General features: G+C 38.4%; 1 protein-coding gene across 1 annotated transcript; it reads left to right on the plus strand.

The window, feature by feature from the left end:
* Positions 1 to 11,994: 11,994 nt before the first annotated feature.
* On the plus strand, positions 11,995 to 12,666 carry LOC100985648 (interferon-induced transmembrane protein 3-like). Its single transcript, XM_034966156.3, has one exon. The coding sequence runs from the start codon at positions 12,131 to 12,133 to the stop codon at positions 12,527 to 12,529; it is 399 nt and encodes a 132-aa protein (XP_034822047.1). The 5' UTR covers positions 11,995 to 12,130; the 3' UTR covers positions 12,530 to 12,666.
* The last annotated feature ends 7,585 nt before the right edge of the window (positions 12,667 to 20,251 follow it).

The raw sequence follows: 20,251 nt of genomic DNA on the forward strand, positions 1-20,251 counted from the left end.
AATTAGATTGTAATTTCTTGTGTGAGAACTGAGATTATAAATTAAATTTTGAATAATCACAACTGTAAGTGCTTAATACATTCTTTTAGATCCAAGTAATCGGAGAACAACATGAAGTTAAAGGAAGATGTAAAAACTTTGGCATATGGTCCTCCAGTCAAGTCTGCATTATACTTTAACCTATTATAGTCAGGAGCACAAGAGCAGGACTGCTCTATTAGTGGTGGTGATGGAGTAAGGATTTTGTGTTTAATTTTAGTAATGTGAGGTTCAGGAAATTATAGAACCTTCAATAAGAAGCCAATGGGGAGTAGGATTCACAGGTCTGGCAGTGAGAGGAGAGATGAGAGCTGGAGATACCAACTTCTGAGTGGTAATTGAGTCCATAGGCATTCAGGGTACCCTGGGAGGAGAGTGTCGCGTGCAAAACAGAGAGGATTTAGGAGCAAGGATTGTAGACTTGCTTATAGGCTGCACAGATGATGATTAGTTTGCAAAGAAAGTGAAAGAGTGAGTAGAAAGATAAAAGTAAATCAATGGTAACACTGTCCCCAGTAGAAGAGAATATTTCAAGAAGATGGGCATGCTTGATGTTGCCAAGTGCTTCTGAGGGGCCAAAGAAGTGAAGGTCTATAATAAGCATTGTGTTTTTCAGCAGGAGGCCACTGTTGACCTTTGTGGGAGCTGTCAGAAAGTTATTTGAAGTAGATCAAGAAGAGAATGGGAAATAAAAAATAGAGACATCAGGTAAAGAAAACAATTTAAAAAATTACTGTTAAATAGTGAATAGAGACCGACACAAGGGATCTAGAAAGAAATGTGAGCTTTATTAACCTTTTTCAGGGGAGAGTTTTGAGCATTAGTAAAAGCCAATAGGGAGGTTACAGATCTGTTATAGGTTGAATTAGTCCCCCTATATTCATACATTAAAGTGCTAACCTCCAGTACCTCAGAATGTGACCTTGTTTGGAAATAGGGTCATTGTAAGTGTAATTAATTAAGATGAGGTCATACTGGTTTTGGTTGGGTTCTAATCCAGTATGACTGGTATTCTTCTAAAAAGCTGAAATTTGGACACAGAGATGTTTCCATGGAGAATGCTACGTGAAGATGAAGGCAGAGATTGGGGTGATGTTTTTACAATCCAAGGAATACCAGAGATTGCCAGGATTCCACAAGCAGCTACGTGAGAGGCATGGAATATATTCATTTTCACAACCCTAAGAAACAACTAATCTTGCCAACAACCTTGATTTCAGACTTGAGCCTCCAGAACTGTGAGACAATGACTTTCAGTTGTTTAAGCCACCCAGTCTGTGGTACTTTGTTCTGGCAGCCCTAGAAAACTGATACAAGATCATAGGAAAAAGATGAACATACGAAGGACAGTTGATGGTGTACGTTCCTCAGAAGGTAAGAATGGGATTCAAGTTGGTAAGAAAGCTGATAGAATGTATGCAATGTGGGTAGGCTTATATGTTCGTTATTGAAAAGGTAAAGGGGTTCTCATCTGATGGCTTCTATTTTCTCTGTAAACTAGAGGGAGAGGTGTCTAATGAAAGTGAAGATATACAAGGGGGAATTTTGAGGACCTAAGTGAGTTGGCCAAAGGATTCAAGTCATTCATAATCTGCTGTCTTGTGTAACTCTCTTCAGCAACAGGTGAAGTCACAGAGAAGTGAATAGCTGAGTCACTCAGTGCTGGAGTCTAGCAGGACAAGACAACTAAAATATAGAGCATTGAGAAATGTCATTGAAACAATATCTTGTGGAATCTAAGCCTACAGGAGTAAAAAGCTGGGTTTGAAGGATACGGTTGATGGTTTGAAGATGGTAAAGGAGTCTTAATAAGTCTGCAGAATGGTGGGAGAAGTTGAACAGGCAAGAGAGGAGAGAGATGTGGGCATGGGACATCTGATGATGGGTCATGACAAGTCTCAAGACATGGCTATTGGAGCAGCCAGACCAAGCCAGGGAAGGGGAGGAGGACAAAAAAGCTGTGAGGCATGGGCCGTGATGTGGGGTAGAGTTTTTTACTTACTCAACAAATAATCACTGAATGTTTATTATGTGCCAAACACTACTCAAAGTGCTAGGAATAAAATTGTAAACTAAACAGGCATAAATATCTACCTTGCAGAGCTTCCAGTGGAAAGTGTAAAATAATAAAAATATTATTGAATATGTCAGATATGTAAGATAATAGTGCATTGGAAAAATTAAAATGGTGGTACTAGATCTGTGTGTGTGTGTGTGTGTGTGTGTGTGTGTGTGTTACCATGTTAAGAAGGGTGGTCAGGTCATACTTCCTGATAAAGTGATATTCTATTCAAAACAGGTGAGAAAGGAAGCTATTTTCTTGTCTGGAAGAACATTTCAGAAAAGGAGAAAGGCAAGTAAAAGGCCCTGGATCCATATACACAATCCCATTCTAGCTTATTTAAAATAAATTGGTGTCCTTCAATGTGTTTGCCAATATTTCTGTGAGTTTCCTCACAGAGGGTGGCCTCAGGAAGATTATCACAGGGGAGACCTCCCAGGTGTGCTCACAGAGGCAGCCTCACAGGGAAACCACACAGTGTCCTCACAGCTGTCCTCGCAGAGAGAGGCCTCACAGCACAGGTGTCCTCACAGGGGGTGCCTGACAGGGCTTCCCTAACACACCTGCTGGTAGCTTCTGCTCTGGCTTTCCCATTCTGTTGCCACACTGCTTCCTCTGCTGCTAAGACCCTGGTGGGCCTGTGTTCTGTTGAGCACAGCGGGCATCCCTGTGATGCTATTGGATACCCTGCTAGCCTGCCACGGAATGCTTCCTGTCTTAGGTGCAAAGTGTCAGTGTCCTGGCTGTTGCCGTGCCTCTGGGAAGCTATAGGACTTGACTGCTATTCTAGGTGGTGGCCTCCCCACCAACCCCATTTCTTTGCACGACTGCCACTGCCACTTCCAACTCTGGTCAACAGTACAGACTTTTCATATCCTTCCGGAGGTTGGGGCTACATTGTGCCTCTCCCTGGAAACAAGATGTCCTTCCAGAAAGAGGAAGGAGGTCCTGGTCAAAGTCTTGTCTCATACCCAGCTCTGAGAACAACTACCTGGCATATTAATTGGCACCACATTTTTTTTCTGGAGAGAGCCCTATCACAACAGGGCACTGTCTTGCCATCACTTCAAAGAAAAAATCAAAATACTATGATAATGGTACATTTCTCAAGTCCTAGGTTATTTGGCCATATTTACAGTTACCTTTTTACCATGGGAAAAAATTAAAATGTGTTTAAACATTTTTAAAGGGCAAAAATCAATTGCATAGGTAATGAAAGTTTTATTGTACAAACACATACATCGTAAGAGGACTTGTACTATGTTGAAGTGGATGTAGTTGAGAGAGAGCAGTGACATGTTATATAAATCAGTGCTTATAAATTAGTAATTTTATAAAAATGTATCTTAGAAGCTCAGCATTTACGGGGATTTTATAACGGGGAATTTTGTAAAGTTAGATTAAGAGATTAGATATCTCTATTTTCTAGATTAGTCTATTCAGATTTCAGGCTATAGTAAACGACATCTCCATGTATATTTAGACGTAAGTGAGCATTCATGTGGGTCCATTTGACTGAGTTTAGTGGAAAATTTGCCAATAGAATAAATTGCAGTTAATACAAATCATATGAAATAAAGGAATAAATTGAAAAAACTTTTAATCTCAAGAAGAAAACAACACGGGCCTACTCACTACCTAGAAGATGAAAATTTTGGAAGATTTTATGTTTTTAAGAGGTTAATTATTTCAAAAATATTCTACTATAATTTTTAGACCTAACCTGACAGTTTTTGAATGACCAGAAAAATAGACTAACTCATCATGACCAAAATCCTATAATGGCCATGCTGCGCAACTCAAGCTAAAATTTCCTCATGGAGAGGTAGCTAGTGAGGCGTGGGGTTTAGGAGGTGCTGTGACTTGCAGCAGTGTAAACAGAGTTGCATTCCTCTTCCACTGAGGATATTGATATTTCTGGTCTAGGTCATTCTCTGTTCTCAGGACCCCAGTGTTCACTTTCACAAGAAATATATTTTTTTAATATCTTCTGTTCATCTTGTGATCCATCTTAATCTCTCCTTGCTCTAGTGGCTTGCTTGTTTCAGGATTTGGGGACCACAAAGCCCACAAAGTCCTTTCTCTTCATAACCTGCCATCCAAAGACATTTTTGATGCTCAAACAATTCCCTGCTGTTTACAACTTCAGAGATGTCCTCCGAATAATTTTCTCCTCTTAACTTCAATAGCACTGTTTCTACTTTTCATCTGACTTAGTAGCTCATAAATCAAGAGACAGGAGAGAGAGAAAGAAAACCACCTTTAGCATAGATTCTTTTATTTTTCTCTTTTTCAGGGGTTATTTACTAAAGGATAGTTTTCAATTTGTTCTTACTTTTATATTTTCACATCTTTTTTTTTTTTTACAACTGAAACTTGTGGATTTCCTCCACTTACTTCTCTTTAAAAACTATTCTACAATTCCATAGAAAACATTATTGAAAAGTATTGTAACAATTGACATATTTCTTGTTAGTAAACTTATTCTAAATATCTTGATTCATATTTATAAATTCTTGAAAGAATATACATATTTCTCCCAAAATGGGTATCTATAATATTTAAAAATAGAGTAGAACCTTCAAGACCATTTTGTTTTTCGTGGATTTGAGTGTACAGTAATTTTATCATTTCCTTAAGTCATGGGACTTACCTTTGTCAGTAAGGATATATTTAGTTTCAGCAAGAGAAAACCCATACTCAAACTGGCTTATCAGTAGGACAGTTTATTATCTCGTGTGATAGGAAGTTGAGGAACGGGGCTGCCTCCAGGAGAAGGAGAGAGGCTCCTGTTCTATCGCGTGCCTTCTCTTGATTCTGTCTACCTCTGTGTATTGGCTTCCTTCTAAAGTTGTGAGCAAGGTGGCTACAGCAGTTTCAGATATAACAAAGTCCAGGGGACAAAGAAAGAACTATTTCTCCTTGTGTTTCTGTGTTAGAACACAGAAACACATTCCTAAATGCCCTCAAACAGATTTTCCTTCACTTTGAATTGACGACTAGGATTGAATCATGTGCATATCCCCGAATCAGTCATTTGCAAGGGGAATTTGAAATACCATGAGTGACCTCGGCTATTCATCTGGGGAGTATTTGACTCTCGGCTTCCCCTTTCACTTTATGTCAGTCGCATTAATAATGAGGGGGCCACATAAACTACTAAAATACACCGCAATTTCAGTGTAATATGGTATTCTAAGATGGTTGCCCATTTCATGTTCTATGGCCAGATTCATTAAGGATTCATCTGCATTCCTATGCGGTCTGTGCTCATTCCAAGCAAAGCTGGAAGTGGGAGAAGAGGCGAAACTTCTTTGGGATATTATTAACTCCCAGGATTACTCTCCCAAGTACATGTATTACTAGATGCCTGTTGTCCAGAGAGGAAAGTGATCTAGGGATGACTGCAACTCTCCTCTGCGTTTAATTCAGTGTGTATCAAGGAAGCTCATAAAACAGTCTTCCAGATTACTGATATGTAACTCTATTAGAATTTAATTTACTGTAAGATAATTATAGCAAGGTCTCTCCGTGTAAGACCAATAAAAAGTGAACAGATTTTCCCTCAGGAGAAAAGTTCCTCCCCAGATGTTCACCTCTATTCACTCAACATGAGCATCATCCTTGATTCTTCCCTTTTCCTCATCCTACAGATCGAATTCAGCAGGAAAACCTTACATTCCGCTTGCAAATGGATCAGAATTCCTCCGCTTCTCTCCGAGGTAGGCCACTTCCTAGTGACCTGTAGAGGGCGCTATAGGATGGACTGCCTCGTGGTCTATCCTCTTCCCCCAACTCTACATTAGTGCTCTGCCTTCCAACCCATTCCCAACACAAGAGTCCAGGAGAAACTTAAAAAAATGTAGACTGCACATCACTTTTTAAAATCCTTTAATAATCTTCCATTGTATTAAGAAAAACACACATACATACTCTTGGCTGTGGCTTGTACATGTTACTGCTTCTACTCTCCTCTGTGTTCTCACCTGGTATGTCCTACCTTTGTTTCAGCCACACTGGGCTACTTTCTGCTATTGGACACAGTTAAGTATTTCCCCATCACAGGACCTTCACTCATCCTCTTCCCTTTGCTTTGATCATTTTTTCCCCTGTTCTTTGGATGACCTTTTCCCCTGCTTCTGAACTGGTCTCAGCCCAGTCATTGCTTTCCCATTGTGGCTTTCCCTGCTCATGAAATAGAGTAGAGACCCTTTTTAGGGGCCTGCTGGGCCTCCCAAGCATAAAAATAAATTAAAAAAAAAAAAAACTTGAGTATTTTGAGGAGAATTGAAGGCGCCTGAATAGCTTTGAGAAGTAAATAACCAACGTGATAAGCAAGAGGATAATAATAGCTTAAACAATAGCCACCCAAGTAAATTAAAATCACAAGATGTTTGGTTCTCTATACAAACTAAAGATAACATCTTGACATGTGCAACTCAATTATTTTTTAGAAACCCAGACCCCCACCACTTGGAAAATGCCAACTACTGTCATGTAGACCTCAGATAAGGGGAAACTGAGGACTAAACTCTGAGCTCTGTTCTTTGCTCTAAATTTCTTCCTGAGAGGCCTGGAGGAAGTGACATCCACAGGCCAAACTGTAACCTTCCCTTCTGTTGATCCCAAGTTTTTAGACAAAGCTTTGCTTCCTTAACCAATTGCAAATCAAAGAATCTCTGAATCCACCAATGACCTGTAAGCCCCCACTTCAAGATATCCTGCTTTTTTGGGCCAAACCAATGTGTGACCTTCATACATTAATTTGCAATTTTGCCTGTATAACTTCTGCTTCCCTGAAATGTACCCCTGTCTTTAAAAGCCCTCGCCTGTAAGCCATCAAGGAGGTTGGGTCTTAAGTGTGAGCTGCCTTTCTTGCTTGTTTGGCACCATGAGAATAAATGTCCTTTTTTCTCTTGCTGCAAACCTCAGTGTCAGTGTTTGGCTTTACTGTGCTGGGTGAGCCAGACCCATGTTCAGTTTCGTAATGCTCACACTATCTATACAGACTTTCTCCCTTGGATGGGGAGTGGTAGCACAATTTTAACCTGTTCTTTACCTTCACAAGCCTCTTCCCAGTTTGTACTTGTGTGCTTCTTTGTTTCCCTATTTATCATCTGTCTGCCTCACTAGACCTGATGCTCCAAGAGGGCCAGGTTGGTTTCATTCTCTGTGGATAAGGTTCAGTGAATAACCCCCCTGTATCATGGTGATTCCCTTGAGTATGGGTACTGTCTCTACATTGCTAGCACCTAACAGAATGTTCCCTACATACTATGTCCCTAGTATGCATTTATTGTTGAGTGAGTGGGTACCCATTGTTAGAAGACTAAAAATTAGCATTTGACTACAGGACCAAGAAATGCAGGAATGGATTTCTCATTATTTTCAGAACTTCAACTGCATCCCTGGCAAACATTCCACAGGGTTTGTGATGTTTTCAGTAAGTTTAGTGCCATGATAGAACATCATTTTTTTTTTTAATGAGAAAAGATAATACTTGAAAAGTCAGAAAGCCAGAAGAAAATAATTGCAAAAAAGGTGAGTAGGAGAATCACCTCATCCAAATCTAACTTGATCACGTGAAGCAACCTAAGAGACTTGTGGAAAGTTGCAAACAACTATAGATAAATCTCTTTGGTGACATATAATAAAAATTTGGCCTTGTCAATTTTAGCATCCTATTTCACATTACCCCATGGCTAGTTGAACCATTTTAGATATATATTGTTAGCACTATATAGTACTTAACTATGAGCTGAACCTAGTTTAGTGCATTCACTCATTTAAGGCTTCCACAACCTCATCAGATAGATTTTGTTATTACAACAATTTTACTGAAGCATAGAGAGGTTAAGTGACTTGACAAAGATCACCCAGCTAACAAGTGGCAGAACTAGGTTGCAAACATAGGCCTATAATTTTCAAAGAGTAAAAGACTCCCTTGGAATGACCACACTGAGGAAACTAAAGATGAATGTGAATTAGAGTTATAAATGTTAATGATTGTTTTCTTTCATAATTGTCGTAGTTCTCTTCATCTCACATACAGTAACTGTGTCAGCAGTTTTTATTTTCGTTTTTAAATAATTTTAGGCAGGCACAATGTAATATGTAAACATACAAATGCAAAAAATATAAAATTAAGTGATTTCTATTATAAATAATTTTTGCTTAGTTCCTTGAAGTAGCATCCTAGTAGTACTATTTGATAGCTGAACATTAATTGATTAGTAAATTGGGGAAGGATGACGGGAGAAGAGTAATGAACTAGACTGAGGACACCTGGGGGTGCTCTGTCCTGCTTAGCTCTGCAGCTCTTACTTTCTCTGGGTCTCAGTTCCTCGGCAAACTTAGGGCACTGGGTTAAGTGCTGTGTAGCTCAAACCAACTCTAGCTTTGTATAATTTTGTACAAAGGTACTGATACGTTAATCGAAAAATACAGTCCGGGTGTGGTGGCTCACACCTGTAATCCCAGCACTTTGGGAGGCTGAGGTGGGCAGATCACGAGGTCAGGAGATGGAGACCATCCTGACTAACACGGTGAAACCCTGTCTCTACCAAAAAAAAAAAAAATTAGCAAGGTGTGGTGGCGGGTGCCTGTAGTCCCAGCTACTCAGGAGGCTGAGGAAGGAGAATGGTGTGAACCCAGGAGGCGGAGCTTGCAGTGAGCAGAGATCGCGCCACTGCACTCCAGCCTGGGCGACAGAGCAAGACTCTGTCTCAAACAAAAAAAAAAAAAGAAAAAAAAAAGAAAAAGAAAAAGTGCATAACTATCCTCTTATTTTAGACATGAGTTTTCAGGAAGCCATCCTAATCCTATCAGTTCTACCTTCATAAACATTCTACTTCCAACTAGAAAATTGCCTCTAGTCTTAAATCTCGACTAACCAGTTTTTTACACTGTCATCGGACTTTTTTTTTTTTTGAGATAAAATTCTTGGCTTGCTTTATCATTCCCCTGCTTAGGGTCCTTCAATAACTGCCCTTTCACTGATATATGTCCATGACCAAACTCGTTGCTATTTTACCTTGAATCTTGTGCTCCTCTCTACCAAACCGTGTGCAGCTCTTTGAACTTCACAAGCTATCTCACATCTCTGTGCTTTTGCTCTTGTTGTTTCCTCTGCCTGAAATGCTACCTCTCTCTGTCCCTTGTTTGTTTGGTGGACACTTTAAAGACTCAGGAAGATGTCAGCTCTTCTGTGAACCTTTCCTGCCTGAACATTCCTCCACGCAGCAGGTTCCCCACAGCCCCGCCCAAGATAGAACTGACTGTTCCTTCTTTGGTGTTTCCACTGTCCCCAAAGCCAGCTTCTCTACCTGAAACATGTTAACACTTATCGTCTATGTACTTCTCCTAATGCTCTCGACAGTAAAGAACATGTTACCTTCATCTTTGCATCTCCAGCATTTAGCACAGTGCTCCATATATGGTAGTAACTCAGTAGATATGAACAGATGAATAAAAATGTGAATGCAATTTGAATGAATGAAAAGGCATCAACTGTCTAAAAAGTTATTTTAATTTCTCAAGTTTTGGCCTAATGCTTTCAGAGATGGCAATGGAAGAGAAAAACGTGTGAAGAGTAAAAGAATGTCGTAGGGAGAAGGTCTTTCATTTCATTGTCTGTATTGTTTCAAGCTGCTTCTGATACTATGATCTCTTCTGGATCTTGTTAATGAAATTTTCAAGTATTTGATATGATATTAATGCTCCAATATGTCTTTTGAAAACACTCCTAATTTTATTTGGACAGAAAACTAAAAAGGCTGGACGAGAGTGCACATGCTGCAATAGGAATTAATTTGAGAGCATAGTGGTTCAGAATACAGTAATTATTTTGGGCTGTCTTTTCAAATTCAAGGAACTCAGATACTTATATGATTTTGAAATATTGCAGTAAATGGACCAAAGCCAACTCCAATGTGTGAAAGATAGATTTTATACACATGCTTACATTTTTGATTAATTTATTCATTATTCAACCTACATTCATTGAGCACCTTCTTCTGCTGAGCTATACCCTAGATGCTTTGGATTCAAAAAGATGGATTGGCGGATGGCTCTTTGATTATTCTAGACAAAGTCTTTGATGCTTGGAGAACGTTTTACATTCATTTGTTGTCATCACAACAATTGCCCCACACGGACTGTCCAGGCACCCCAGCTCCTGTTGAATGTTCTGTCCTCTTCACCGCCTTTCCAGCAGTCCTCTGCTAATTCCTCTAGTGTATAGCATGTGCTCCCACCTTTGAGCCTTCCAATGGGTCTTTTCCCTATTTAAAACCCTCTTATCAGAGAACTCAACTCATCTTTCATACTTGCTTGTGTCAGTTCATCAAGGGAAGCTTTCCCTGATCCCATGACCAGACCAGCTCCGGGCTGTAGTTGTGCTTCGCAGGCCTTATTGCTATCACAATTAATTAATAATGAATTTAGCAGCTTAATATCTGGTCTTCCTGCTGAAATATAATGTATACAAGAGGATGATCGGTGTACCTGTTTTTCCCGTCTACTTCCAGAGTTCAGCCATGTGGTGGTATGGAGAGATTTTTAATAAAGATTTGCTGAATGATTAAAGGAACTAATATTGGCAGAATTGCTAGGATGGACTAATTCCTCTTTGCCCTCTCCCAGCTCATGTCCTGCCTTTCCTCTTTTATAATAAAAAATGCTTAATGGCTTAATGATACTCAGAGAGCAATTCCCTTTCCTAAATTGAATTGTACATGTTTGAACTCCCATAGTACATAAGGCCCTGTGGCTGTCAGTGACACTTGGGTATCCTTCTTACTGCTTCTCAAGTGGAAGGAAAGAAGAGGACAAGGAAGGTGATCCCTTTCTCAGCCAACCCAATCTTAGAGAAATAGGAAAGATCAATTGTGGATATAACAACAGCAATCTCTTTCCCCACATGAAAGAATCATGTTGCTCATTCATGGTTAAAGTAGGATTTTAAAATAGCCAATCTAGCAAAGGCAGTGAGAATCAGGAGCAGAGACCAAAACATGTAACAATTCATTTTAGAAAAATGTCCTATAAACCAATCTCACAGTTGGAACTTAAAAGTCCCCAGATACAATCATGTTCTGTAGAGCCCCTGAAATTGCCTCTGGCACTAAAGAGATCCTAAGCAATATTACGCAGGCAAGAAGAGGAATAGGGCATCCATCACATTGTCATGTTCTGCCCTGTTCTCAAATTACAAAGTCAGACTCAGTCCAGAGTTGAGGGATAGTGTTCTTATTCTGCTTTTGTCTACCCCATGTTGGTTATGACAGCTGGCTGGGGAGTGTGCTCCTCCAGCTTGTTTTTAGAGAGTCCATCTCTCTTGATTATCTTGACATCCCTTACTGCTGGCCTGTGAGATCTCTTCCTGTATGCTGTCTCATTTTTCCATATTAAGGTGGCTCTAAATATCAGTCTGCCTTAAAACACATGATGTTTTCTTTTCAGAAGGGGTTTGGAAGTCTCAGCAAGCTCACTAGCAGAACAGAGCATCTCTTTACTCTATGGAAATGGACTAACTCAATATGACGTCATTTCTGCTGAAGTCTTGTCTGCTTCCATGACTTTTGGAAACCATATTCTAATGAATATCTAGTGACACTGTTTCTTTGGTTCTGATAAAAAATCAGAATTGTACCCATTCTTATAACCTGTTCTCTTGCATTTCCCTAAGACTCCAAGGGTTAATATGTTTTAGGGTTTTATCATGCCTTTCCAGACTGTCTTTTTGCTTCATCTATATCAATGGCATCAGTTTCACTTGGAGCAACAAAATTCTTGGCCCCATTCCAGACCTACTGAATCATTAACTCTGGAAGAGATGCCCTGCAATCTGTGTTTTAACAGTTTATGTAGGTAAGCTTGGCTGAAGTTTACTTTTGCATTGACTGATAACAGGAAAAGGGCTTCTTCATTAAATTAATAGTTCAGGAGAAATTGAAACTACTGGGGAGAGGGAGGGCCTACTGGGAACCATCCCAGCAACCCGACCACAGCTGGTCTTCCCTGGACACCATGAACCACACTTTCCAAACCTTCTTCACTCCTGCCAACAGCGGCCACCCCCGCAATTATGAGATGCTCAAGGAGGAGCATGAGGTGGCTGTGGTGGGGGCGCCCCAAAACCCTGCTCTCCCGATGTCCACCATGATCCACTTCCACAGTGAGACCTCCATGCCTGACCATGTCGTGTGGTCGCTGTTCAACACCCTCTTCATGAACTCCGGCTGCCTGGGCTTCATAGCATTTGCGTACTCCTTGAAGTCTAGGGAGAGGAAGAAGGTTGGTGACCTGACCAGGGCCCAGGCCTATACCTCCACTGCCAAGTGCCTGAACATCTGGGCCCTGATCGTGGACATTGTCATGACCATTCTGCTCATCATCATCCCAGTGTTGATCTTCCAAGTCTATTGATAGATCAGGAGGCATCATCCAGGCCAGGAGCTCTGCCCATGACCTGTATCCCATGCACTCCATCTTTCATTCCTTGCACTGCCCCCAGAGCCAAGTCCTGTATCAGCCCTTTATCCTCACACACTTTTCTACAATGGCATTCAATAAAGTGCACGTGCGCCTGGTTAAAAAAAAAAAAAAGTTCAGGGCTGGGTGTGGTGGCTTACGCCTATAATCCCAGCACTTTGGGAGGCTGAGGAGGGTGGATCACAAGGTCAAGAGATCGAGACCATCCTGGCCAACATGGTGAAACCCCGTCTCTACTAAAAGTACAAAAATTAGCTGGGCATGGTGGCGGGTGCCTGTAATCCCAGTTACTCTGGAGGCTGAGGCAGGAGAATTGCTTGAACCCGGGAGGCAGAGGTTGCAGTGAGCCGAGATCGCACCACTGCACTCCAGCCTGGGTGACAGAGCAAGACTCCATCTCAAAAAAAAAGAGTCAGTATGTGTAAAATACTTAGAATAGTACTATAGTGCTTGGCACATAATATATGATATACAAATATTAGCAGGTATTAACATTATTATTACTTGGTCCCACAGGATATTCATTAACTAAGTATAGCCCCCCCACCCCATTTTCTCCCAGAGAAGATTTAAAGGGACTTACCAAGACACAAACTAAACAACAGTTAGTAAATTTGAGAGACAGTAAAAAAGAATCACATTAAACAAAAAGAAAATGAAATTTTAGTGCATGCCCTAGAAATACCCATATCTAATTCTTCAAATTTTAATTATTGCATCAACTTTTTATTGCTCTGTATACCTAAAGTAAATGAAACTGGCTAGCTGTTCACCCAGTCTTTTCTGTTTTCTTTCAGGGCACTTCTTCACCTGACCCAGCAAACCCTCCCCTTCTGTCCTCCACTCTTTCTTTCTAGGGCCCCAGGCTGCAGGTTGGCAACTACGATGACCTTGCATGATGTTAGAGCCCATGACCACCTGGGTCCTTAAATGCATGGAGCTAATCTTCCTACCGGTCCCCTACACGCTGTATTTATCCTGATTTTAGCAAAATAATACATAGACTTCTTCTTTAGTAATTTGAGCTCCCTGAAATAAAATATGGTGTAATTGAATCTTGCACTTATTTAATTCTTCTGTAGTATGAGTGTTAACATGAAGTTTAGTATGCCAGTGATCTGCTTTAAAGTTTCACCCACACGCAGTTCTATAGCAAGAGTCAAAGTGAACTATATCAAGACAGGTATATATAAAAAATGCCATTCTTTTTCAGGGCACCATGCATATCCAAATGGTATCCTTCTATAAGGTATGAACACAGCTAGTTCCTTTCTGTCAGAATAAAAAACTACAGAATTGTTGTGGAAGTTAAATGAATGGGTTCTGTCCTCAAACTTTAGAAATGCATTCAAATCTTACCATTTACCAGCTGTATTACCTTGGGGCAGCCACTGAACATTTCCAAGGATTAGGTTTCTTCTTTAGGAAATGGGGATAGAGCTGTGAAGATTAAATGAAATGAATGCATTGGAAAGTGCTCCTCACGATGCCTAGCACCTAGTCAATGCTATTTTTGTTATTTTTTTATAGATCAGGAATGAAGAGGAGAAGAATAGATTAGTACCTTGTGTCAAAGACCCTTCCTAAGTTGGAGAGACTGCACCTCATGCCAGAATCATACGGCAAGATGGAAGTTATATGCTAGGCATGAAGGGAATGCCTTTGTAGGAGAAATGAGAAAAAAGAGGAAGGAAAACTTTGTCTTTCTATATGCAGACACTTACATAACATTTCCTCCTTGAGTTCTTGAATCCCAATGAGAGAAATGAGCGTATGTTTGGGAAGAAGGCTCATGAATTAATATTTTTCCCAATGGAGAAGCTCACAGAAACTTTGAAGTGTTTATTAAAGAGTTGATAATGAGGAGAAAACTTTTTGAAAATCATATTAAAAAGTACCTCCCAAACTGCTTCAATAATTTAACCTTGGAATCACAAGACTCTACTGGAATAGAAAGAACACATTTTTCTCTTCCTCCAGCTGTCCCGGGTGTATCGCATGCATGCTGATAACTCTGATGGCCTCTTGCTAGGAGTTGGCAGTGGAATGATACCCTTTTGTGACCAATCGAATAATTACTGAAGTTGAAATTTGTAATCCTGATATCAAATATTTCATAATGACATCAATTTAAACTTAATACTGCTCTTATCTTTTGACAAAAATAAGGTTTAATATGTTTTTCTCCTACAGGGGGTGAAATAAGGAAAGACTTTATTATACAAGATAATTAAAATTCTTCCTGAGGTTAAAAGTGATTTAAAAAGAATCACAACATGAGATAATTAGGCCTTATTAGACACTTTATCTGCTTCACTGAAGTCACTTTTTCCAGGATGATAAAATGTGCCTTTGTCTTTTTTTAGAAAGCTGGATACCAAATTTGGGGAAAAAAATGATCTTTCCTCCTCCTCTTAGACTCAGCACATGACTGTGTGAATGGATTTGTGGAAATAATTTAATGACAGGGTTACAGTTTCCAAAAGCTAGACCTTTATAGAATGTGATGGTTTTCAAGTACTTATTCATTTTTCTAGTGGAATTACATTTTACTCTCTATTTTTAGTTGGTTAACAGAAAATGATATGAATTTGTGTTTTCTGATTTTTTTTTCTCCTGACAGGCAGAATAATAACAGATTAGTTTTGGGATAGTTAACAAAATCCTTTTGTTACTTGACAGACTCGTTTATACTTTCTTATGCCATAATAGGTAAGGCAAAGAATGTCAGTGTTTGTGTTTTTAATGTCTAATGAACATACAATAACCGTGCAGTAGTGGATGGTATTTTTTAGATGAAAAGTGGTTCAGGCATTTAAAGCACATGATGTTTTTGTAAGAGGAAATAGGTACCCTAGGAGCATGGGAGTTTTGCCAGAGTTCTAAACTGTATCCCTACATGAGGTCTGATATTGCTTTTCTATTCTGCTTTTAGGCTCAGTGATGATGATGCTATGACTGCTGCCCTCTGCTAATGGCTCTTTGGGCTTCCAGTGGGTATTTTCTTTTTCTTAACAATGTTCAAAGCAACTAACAATAAATGAATGAAGTACTGGCTTGTGCCCTTAAGTTGGTATCCAACTTATTTTTATCTATTGACCAGTGGATAAAAGGAAATTGTTATACTTTGCCTTTAAGAAAACATTTCGGTTTTATTGACAATGACTTGTTTTATAGGTTTTTATCAGATCTTTCTGAGTGACCCTTTCCTTCAAGAAAAGGCTACGGATAGATCAGTGCAGCAGGGTGAGGTAAAATATACAGGTCTCTTTGAATGAAAGCTAGAAATATAGAATTGTTAAGTAAATGTCTTTTTCAAGGTGACATCTCTAGAAGAAAAATAGTATGCTTCGATAGAAAAATAGCTTCTGTCATACTATTGTGGGGTCTATTGTAAATGATATAAAGAAAATTGTTGCTTTAAAGAGAAACTTAAACAGTAAAACAAGAATGGAATGGAGCCAAAATTGTGAGCATAAATGGATTTACATCAAAAGTATCCGTTAAGTGAGGTTTTCAGCATTCACATGTAAGAGTACTGCTGCTTTTCAGAGTAGCAGTGCTGTATATATACACTTGCCTCTCCGTCAAGCTGGTAGGTCCTGTCAGGAAGAGTATGACACCTTCAGGGTCCTGGCGATGCATAGGAGTTAATAAAAAATGCACAGCACAAATACGGCTTAAGCAACGATTACAAAGCCAGTATGCATATAGCCACTACCTAAGTAAAGAAATAGAACATTGTCAGCGCAGTTCATTGCTGTATATTGATTTTTGAATCAGGTAAACTTGCTACATCTTCATTAATTCTAATGATTAATGGAATCTTTTAGATTTTTCTATACACGCCTACCTGATCTGTGAGTTATGACAGTTTGGTTTCTTTCTTTCCAATCCTTTTATCTTTCATTCTGTTTTTGCCTTTCTGTAGTGTCTGAGGCCTTCAGTACAACGTTGAATAGAAGTAATGATGTCATCCTTGTCCATTCCAAGTCTCAGAAGGAAATGTTTAATGTTTCACCATTAAATATAATGCTTGATTTTCTAGGTTGTTTGCTAATATTTATCTCAACAGGATCTGAATTTTGTCAGTTGTCTTTTCTGGCTCTGCCCAGGTCATCATAATATTCAGTAAATGTGCTGAATCACATCAATTGATTTTCTAATGTTAAAACAACTTCGAATTCCTGGAGCAAATCAAAGTTGGTCACATTGTATTAATTCTATGTATAGCTGGATTTAATTTGCTAATATTTTATTTAGAATATTTGAATCTCTGTTCCTAGGTGAGATTGGCCTGCTATGATTTTTTGTGTCAAGTTTTGTACCAAGGTTATCTTGAAATGTATCCTCTTTTTCTGATCTCTGGAAGATTTCTTGTAAGACTGGTGTTCTTTCTTTCTTAAATATTTAGAACAACTCACTAGTAAAGCTATCTAGGCCTGCAGTTTCTTTATGGGAATGTTTTAAAGTCTACTTATTTTTATGTCAGCTTTCTAAGTTATGTTTTTCTAATAATTTGTCACTTTCTTCTATGTTTCCATTTGTTTGCATAATGTCATTTGTGTTTTCCTCATCTTTAATATCTGCAGCAACTGCAGCATGGTCTCCTTTTTTTTTTCTTGGTATTGATTACCTGTTCTTTTCCTTTTTTCTCCTTGATCAGTCTCTCAAAGCACTTATAAATTAAGCTTTTTTTTGGTTCTCATTTGTATACTTTTTTGTTACATTTATAGTCATGCCTTTATTATTTCCTTATTTTTCATTACTGGATTTAATTCACTCTTTTTTTTCTAACTTATTGATCTGGAATCTTAGCTCATTAAATTTCAAGTCTTTCATCTTTTCTAATATATGCATTTAAGTATATATTTTTTCTTCTAAATCCTGTGTATTCTCAGTTCCATAATAGATACTAATTTTGTTATTCATCATTTCAAAAACTATCTTTCTGATTTCTCCTTTGATCCATTGGTTAGTTAGATGTATTATTTCTCAGATTAAACCATATTGGGAAAATTTAAGAGTTATCTTGTGCTTATCAATTTCTGGCATAAGTACATTGTAATTGGAAAATATACTCTGAGATTTCAGTTCTTTTAAATTTGTTGAGATATTCATTTTGGTCTATATATTGTTATTGCTAAAAGAGTTTCATGCATTTTTGAAAATAAAGTGTATTCTGCAGTTATTGAGTTTGATTGTTCTACATGCCCACTGATTTCAGGTTTATTAATTATGTTCTTCAAATCTGCTCTATTCTTACTAATTTTTTTTTTTTTTTTTTTTTTGAGATGGAGTCTCGCTCTGTCACCCAGGCTGGAGTGCGGTGGTGCGATCTCGGCTCACTGCAACCTCTGCCTCCTGTGTACAAGTGATTCACCTGCCCCAGCCTCCCAAGTAGCTGGAATTACCGGTGTGCCACCATGCCTGGTGAATTTTTTGTATTTTTAGTAGAGACAGGGTTTCACCATGTTGGCAAGGCTGGTCTTGAACTTCTAACCTCAAGCAATCTGCCAACCTTGGCCTCCTAAAGTGCTGGGATTACACACGTGAGCCTCTGCGCCCAGCTTCCTTACTGATTTTTGTCTGGTGCTTCTTTCAAATACTAAGGGAGGTGTGTCACAATTCCCTATTGTAACTATGGATTAATTTCTCTGTGCATTTCTGTCATGTTTTGTTTTGTTTTGGAACTATATTATTAGGTGAGTGTGATTTAGAATTATATCTTCCTTGTGAATTGAACATTTTAACACCTTATGAAGGAGCTTCTTTTTCTTTCCTAGTGCCTTTTTTCTTGTTTTATTTTGTGTAGTATTTATATGCTACGTCAGTTTTTTGGTGGTTTATGTTTGCATGACATACCTCGTTACATTCTTTTGCTTTCAATCTTTTTGTCCTTCTTTTTAAATATCTCTTCTAAATGCATATATTTTATTTTTAAAAAAAGGTTAACAAACTTTGTCTTTTAATGGAAACTTTATAATCTAATTGCATTTAATGAACTCATTTATATATTTAGCTTAATTCTACCATTTGCCTCTGTTTTATTTGATCTGCTCTTTCTGATTTTTTTTCTTATTTCACTTGAATTGGGTATTTTTAGTCATTCAATTTTCTTTAACTTATTAATTTAGGAGTCTATATTATTTTTTCTGTTCTTTTAGTGATTATTCCTAGAAATTAGCAAGTCTCCTTGACTTATCAAGGTCCAATGTTAGTCAAAATTTATACTCTTCTCCCAGATAACACAGGAATCTTAGATCACTTGTGTAAGTTTCATCATTTTTCACTTGTGTAACTTTTGTCATTTATTTGGTAAATTTCATTCCCTCTCAAAATGTATTTTAAACCCCACTAACATTATTGTTTTATACAATCAATATTAATTAACAATATTAGTATTATATATGTATACTATATTTATGCAGAGAAAGAGAGAGAGAGAAATTTATTTCCAGGAATTTGCTCATGCAATTGTGGGAACTGGCAAGTCTGAAAACTTTAAGGCAGGCCAGCAGGCTGGAAATTCTGAGGTAGGAGTTGATGCTACAATCTTGAGGCAGAATTTTTTCTTCCTTAGGGAAACCTCAGTTTTGCTTTTAGGGCCTTTCAACTGTTTAGATGAGATCCCCCACATTATTGACAATAACCTCCTTTACTCAAAGGCAACTGATTGTAGATGTTACCCACAACTACAAAATACCTTCCCAACAACATGTAGATTAGTGTTTGTTTGAGTAACTGGGTACTATAGCCTAGCCAGGTTGACACATACAACTAACCATCACAGACTTCATTTAAACATTTATTATAAAGCTTTTAATATATTCAATATGTCTTACCATCTTTTCTCTAGTTTTTATTCTTTTGTCTCTATATTAAATTGTGGATTTTTTTTCTCATGTACCTTCAAAGGTACTAATTCTCTTTTCACCTGTATCTAGTCTACTGTTACATTCATCTACTGTTAAAAATACTCTGTCACTAAAGCTTGTCTTTTACTTTTTTTTTTAACCACAGAAAACCTAGTTATTTTATAGTATATAACTGTTATTTCTAATATCTCAAGTTCTTGTTGGTCTTTCTGTTTTCCCTTGTTTCTGTGGGTATGTTTTAGTTTATCTTGCATCTTTGTATTTGTGTTGTCTGTATGGTTGCCTTTCTGAGCTGGATATTGTGTTTAAAGAACTATTTGTAGAGCTAATTTAAGGACAAGAATGAGGGTATCTTCCTCCTTAGGTGATTTGTATTTGCCTCTCAGGTGCCTGGATGTGCTGGCCTTTCAAGATAACTTTAATCCATGTTTAAGGAATGAAATATCCTGGGCTATCCAGATGAAAGAAGACATTCTAAAACTCTTTCATTTCTAGTTTTAATCTGTTAACATTTACTACTGGGATGGATACAGCTTTTAGGAGCCTTGGCTCAAAGTAGGTTGGGAGGTTATTTACCAAGGTTACTATCCTGGCAGATCAAGACCTTGACTTTTCACCTTTAGTCCTAGAAGTTTACCAAAAATCCATCAGAATCCCTTAGGCTCCCCTTTTTAATCAGCAAAAGTGGCCTTGAGTGCATTTCTCACCTTGCTGTGTTCTTAGCATGCTGGGTCACCACCTGGCAGTTCCTTAATATGTTGTTAGTTCTTGGATTCAG

The sequence above is a fragment of the Pan paniscus genome, chromosome 7 (genome assembly GCF_029289425.2).
Source record: "Pan paniscus chromosome 7, NHGRI_mPanPan1-v2.0_pri, whole genome shotgun sequence".
Classification (NCBI taxonomy): domain Eukaryota; kingdom Metazoa; phylum Chordata; class Mammalia; order Primates; family Hominidae; genus Pan; species Pan paniscus.

What these genes read in the sequence shown, in the direction of transcription:
- LOC100985648 (XM_034966156.3), top strand. Translation starts at nt 12,131, where the DNA reads ATGAACCACACTTTCCAAACCTTCTTCACTCCTGCCAACAGCGGCCAC.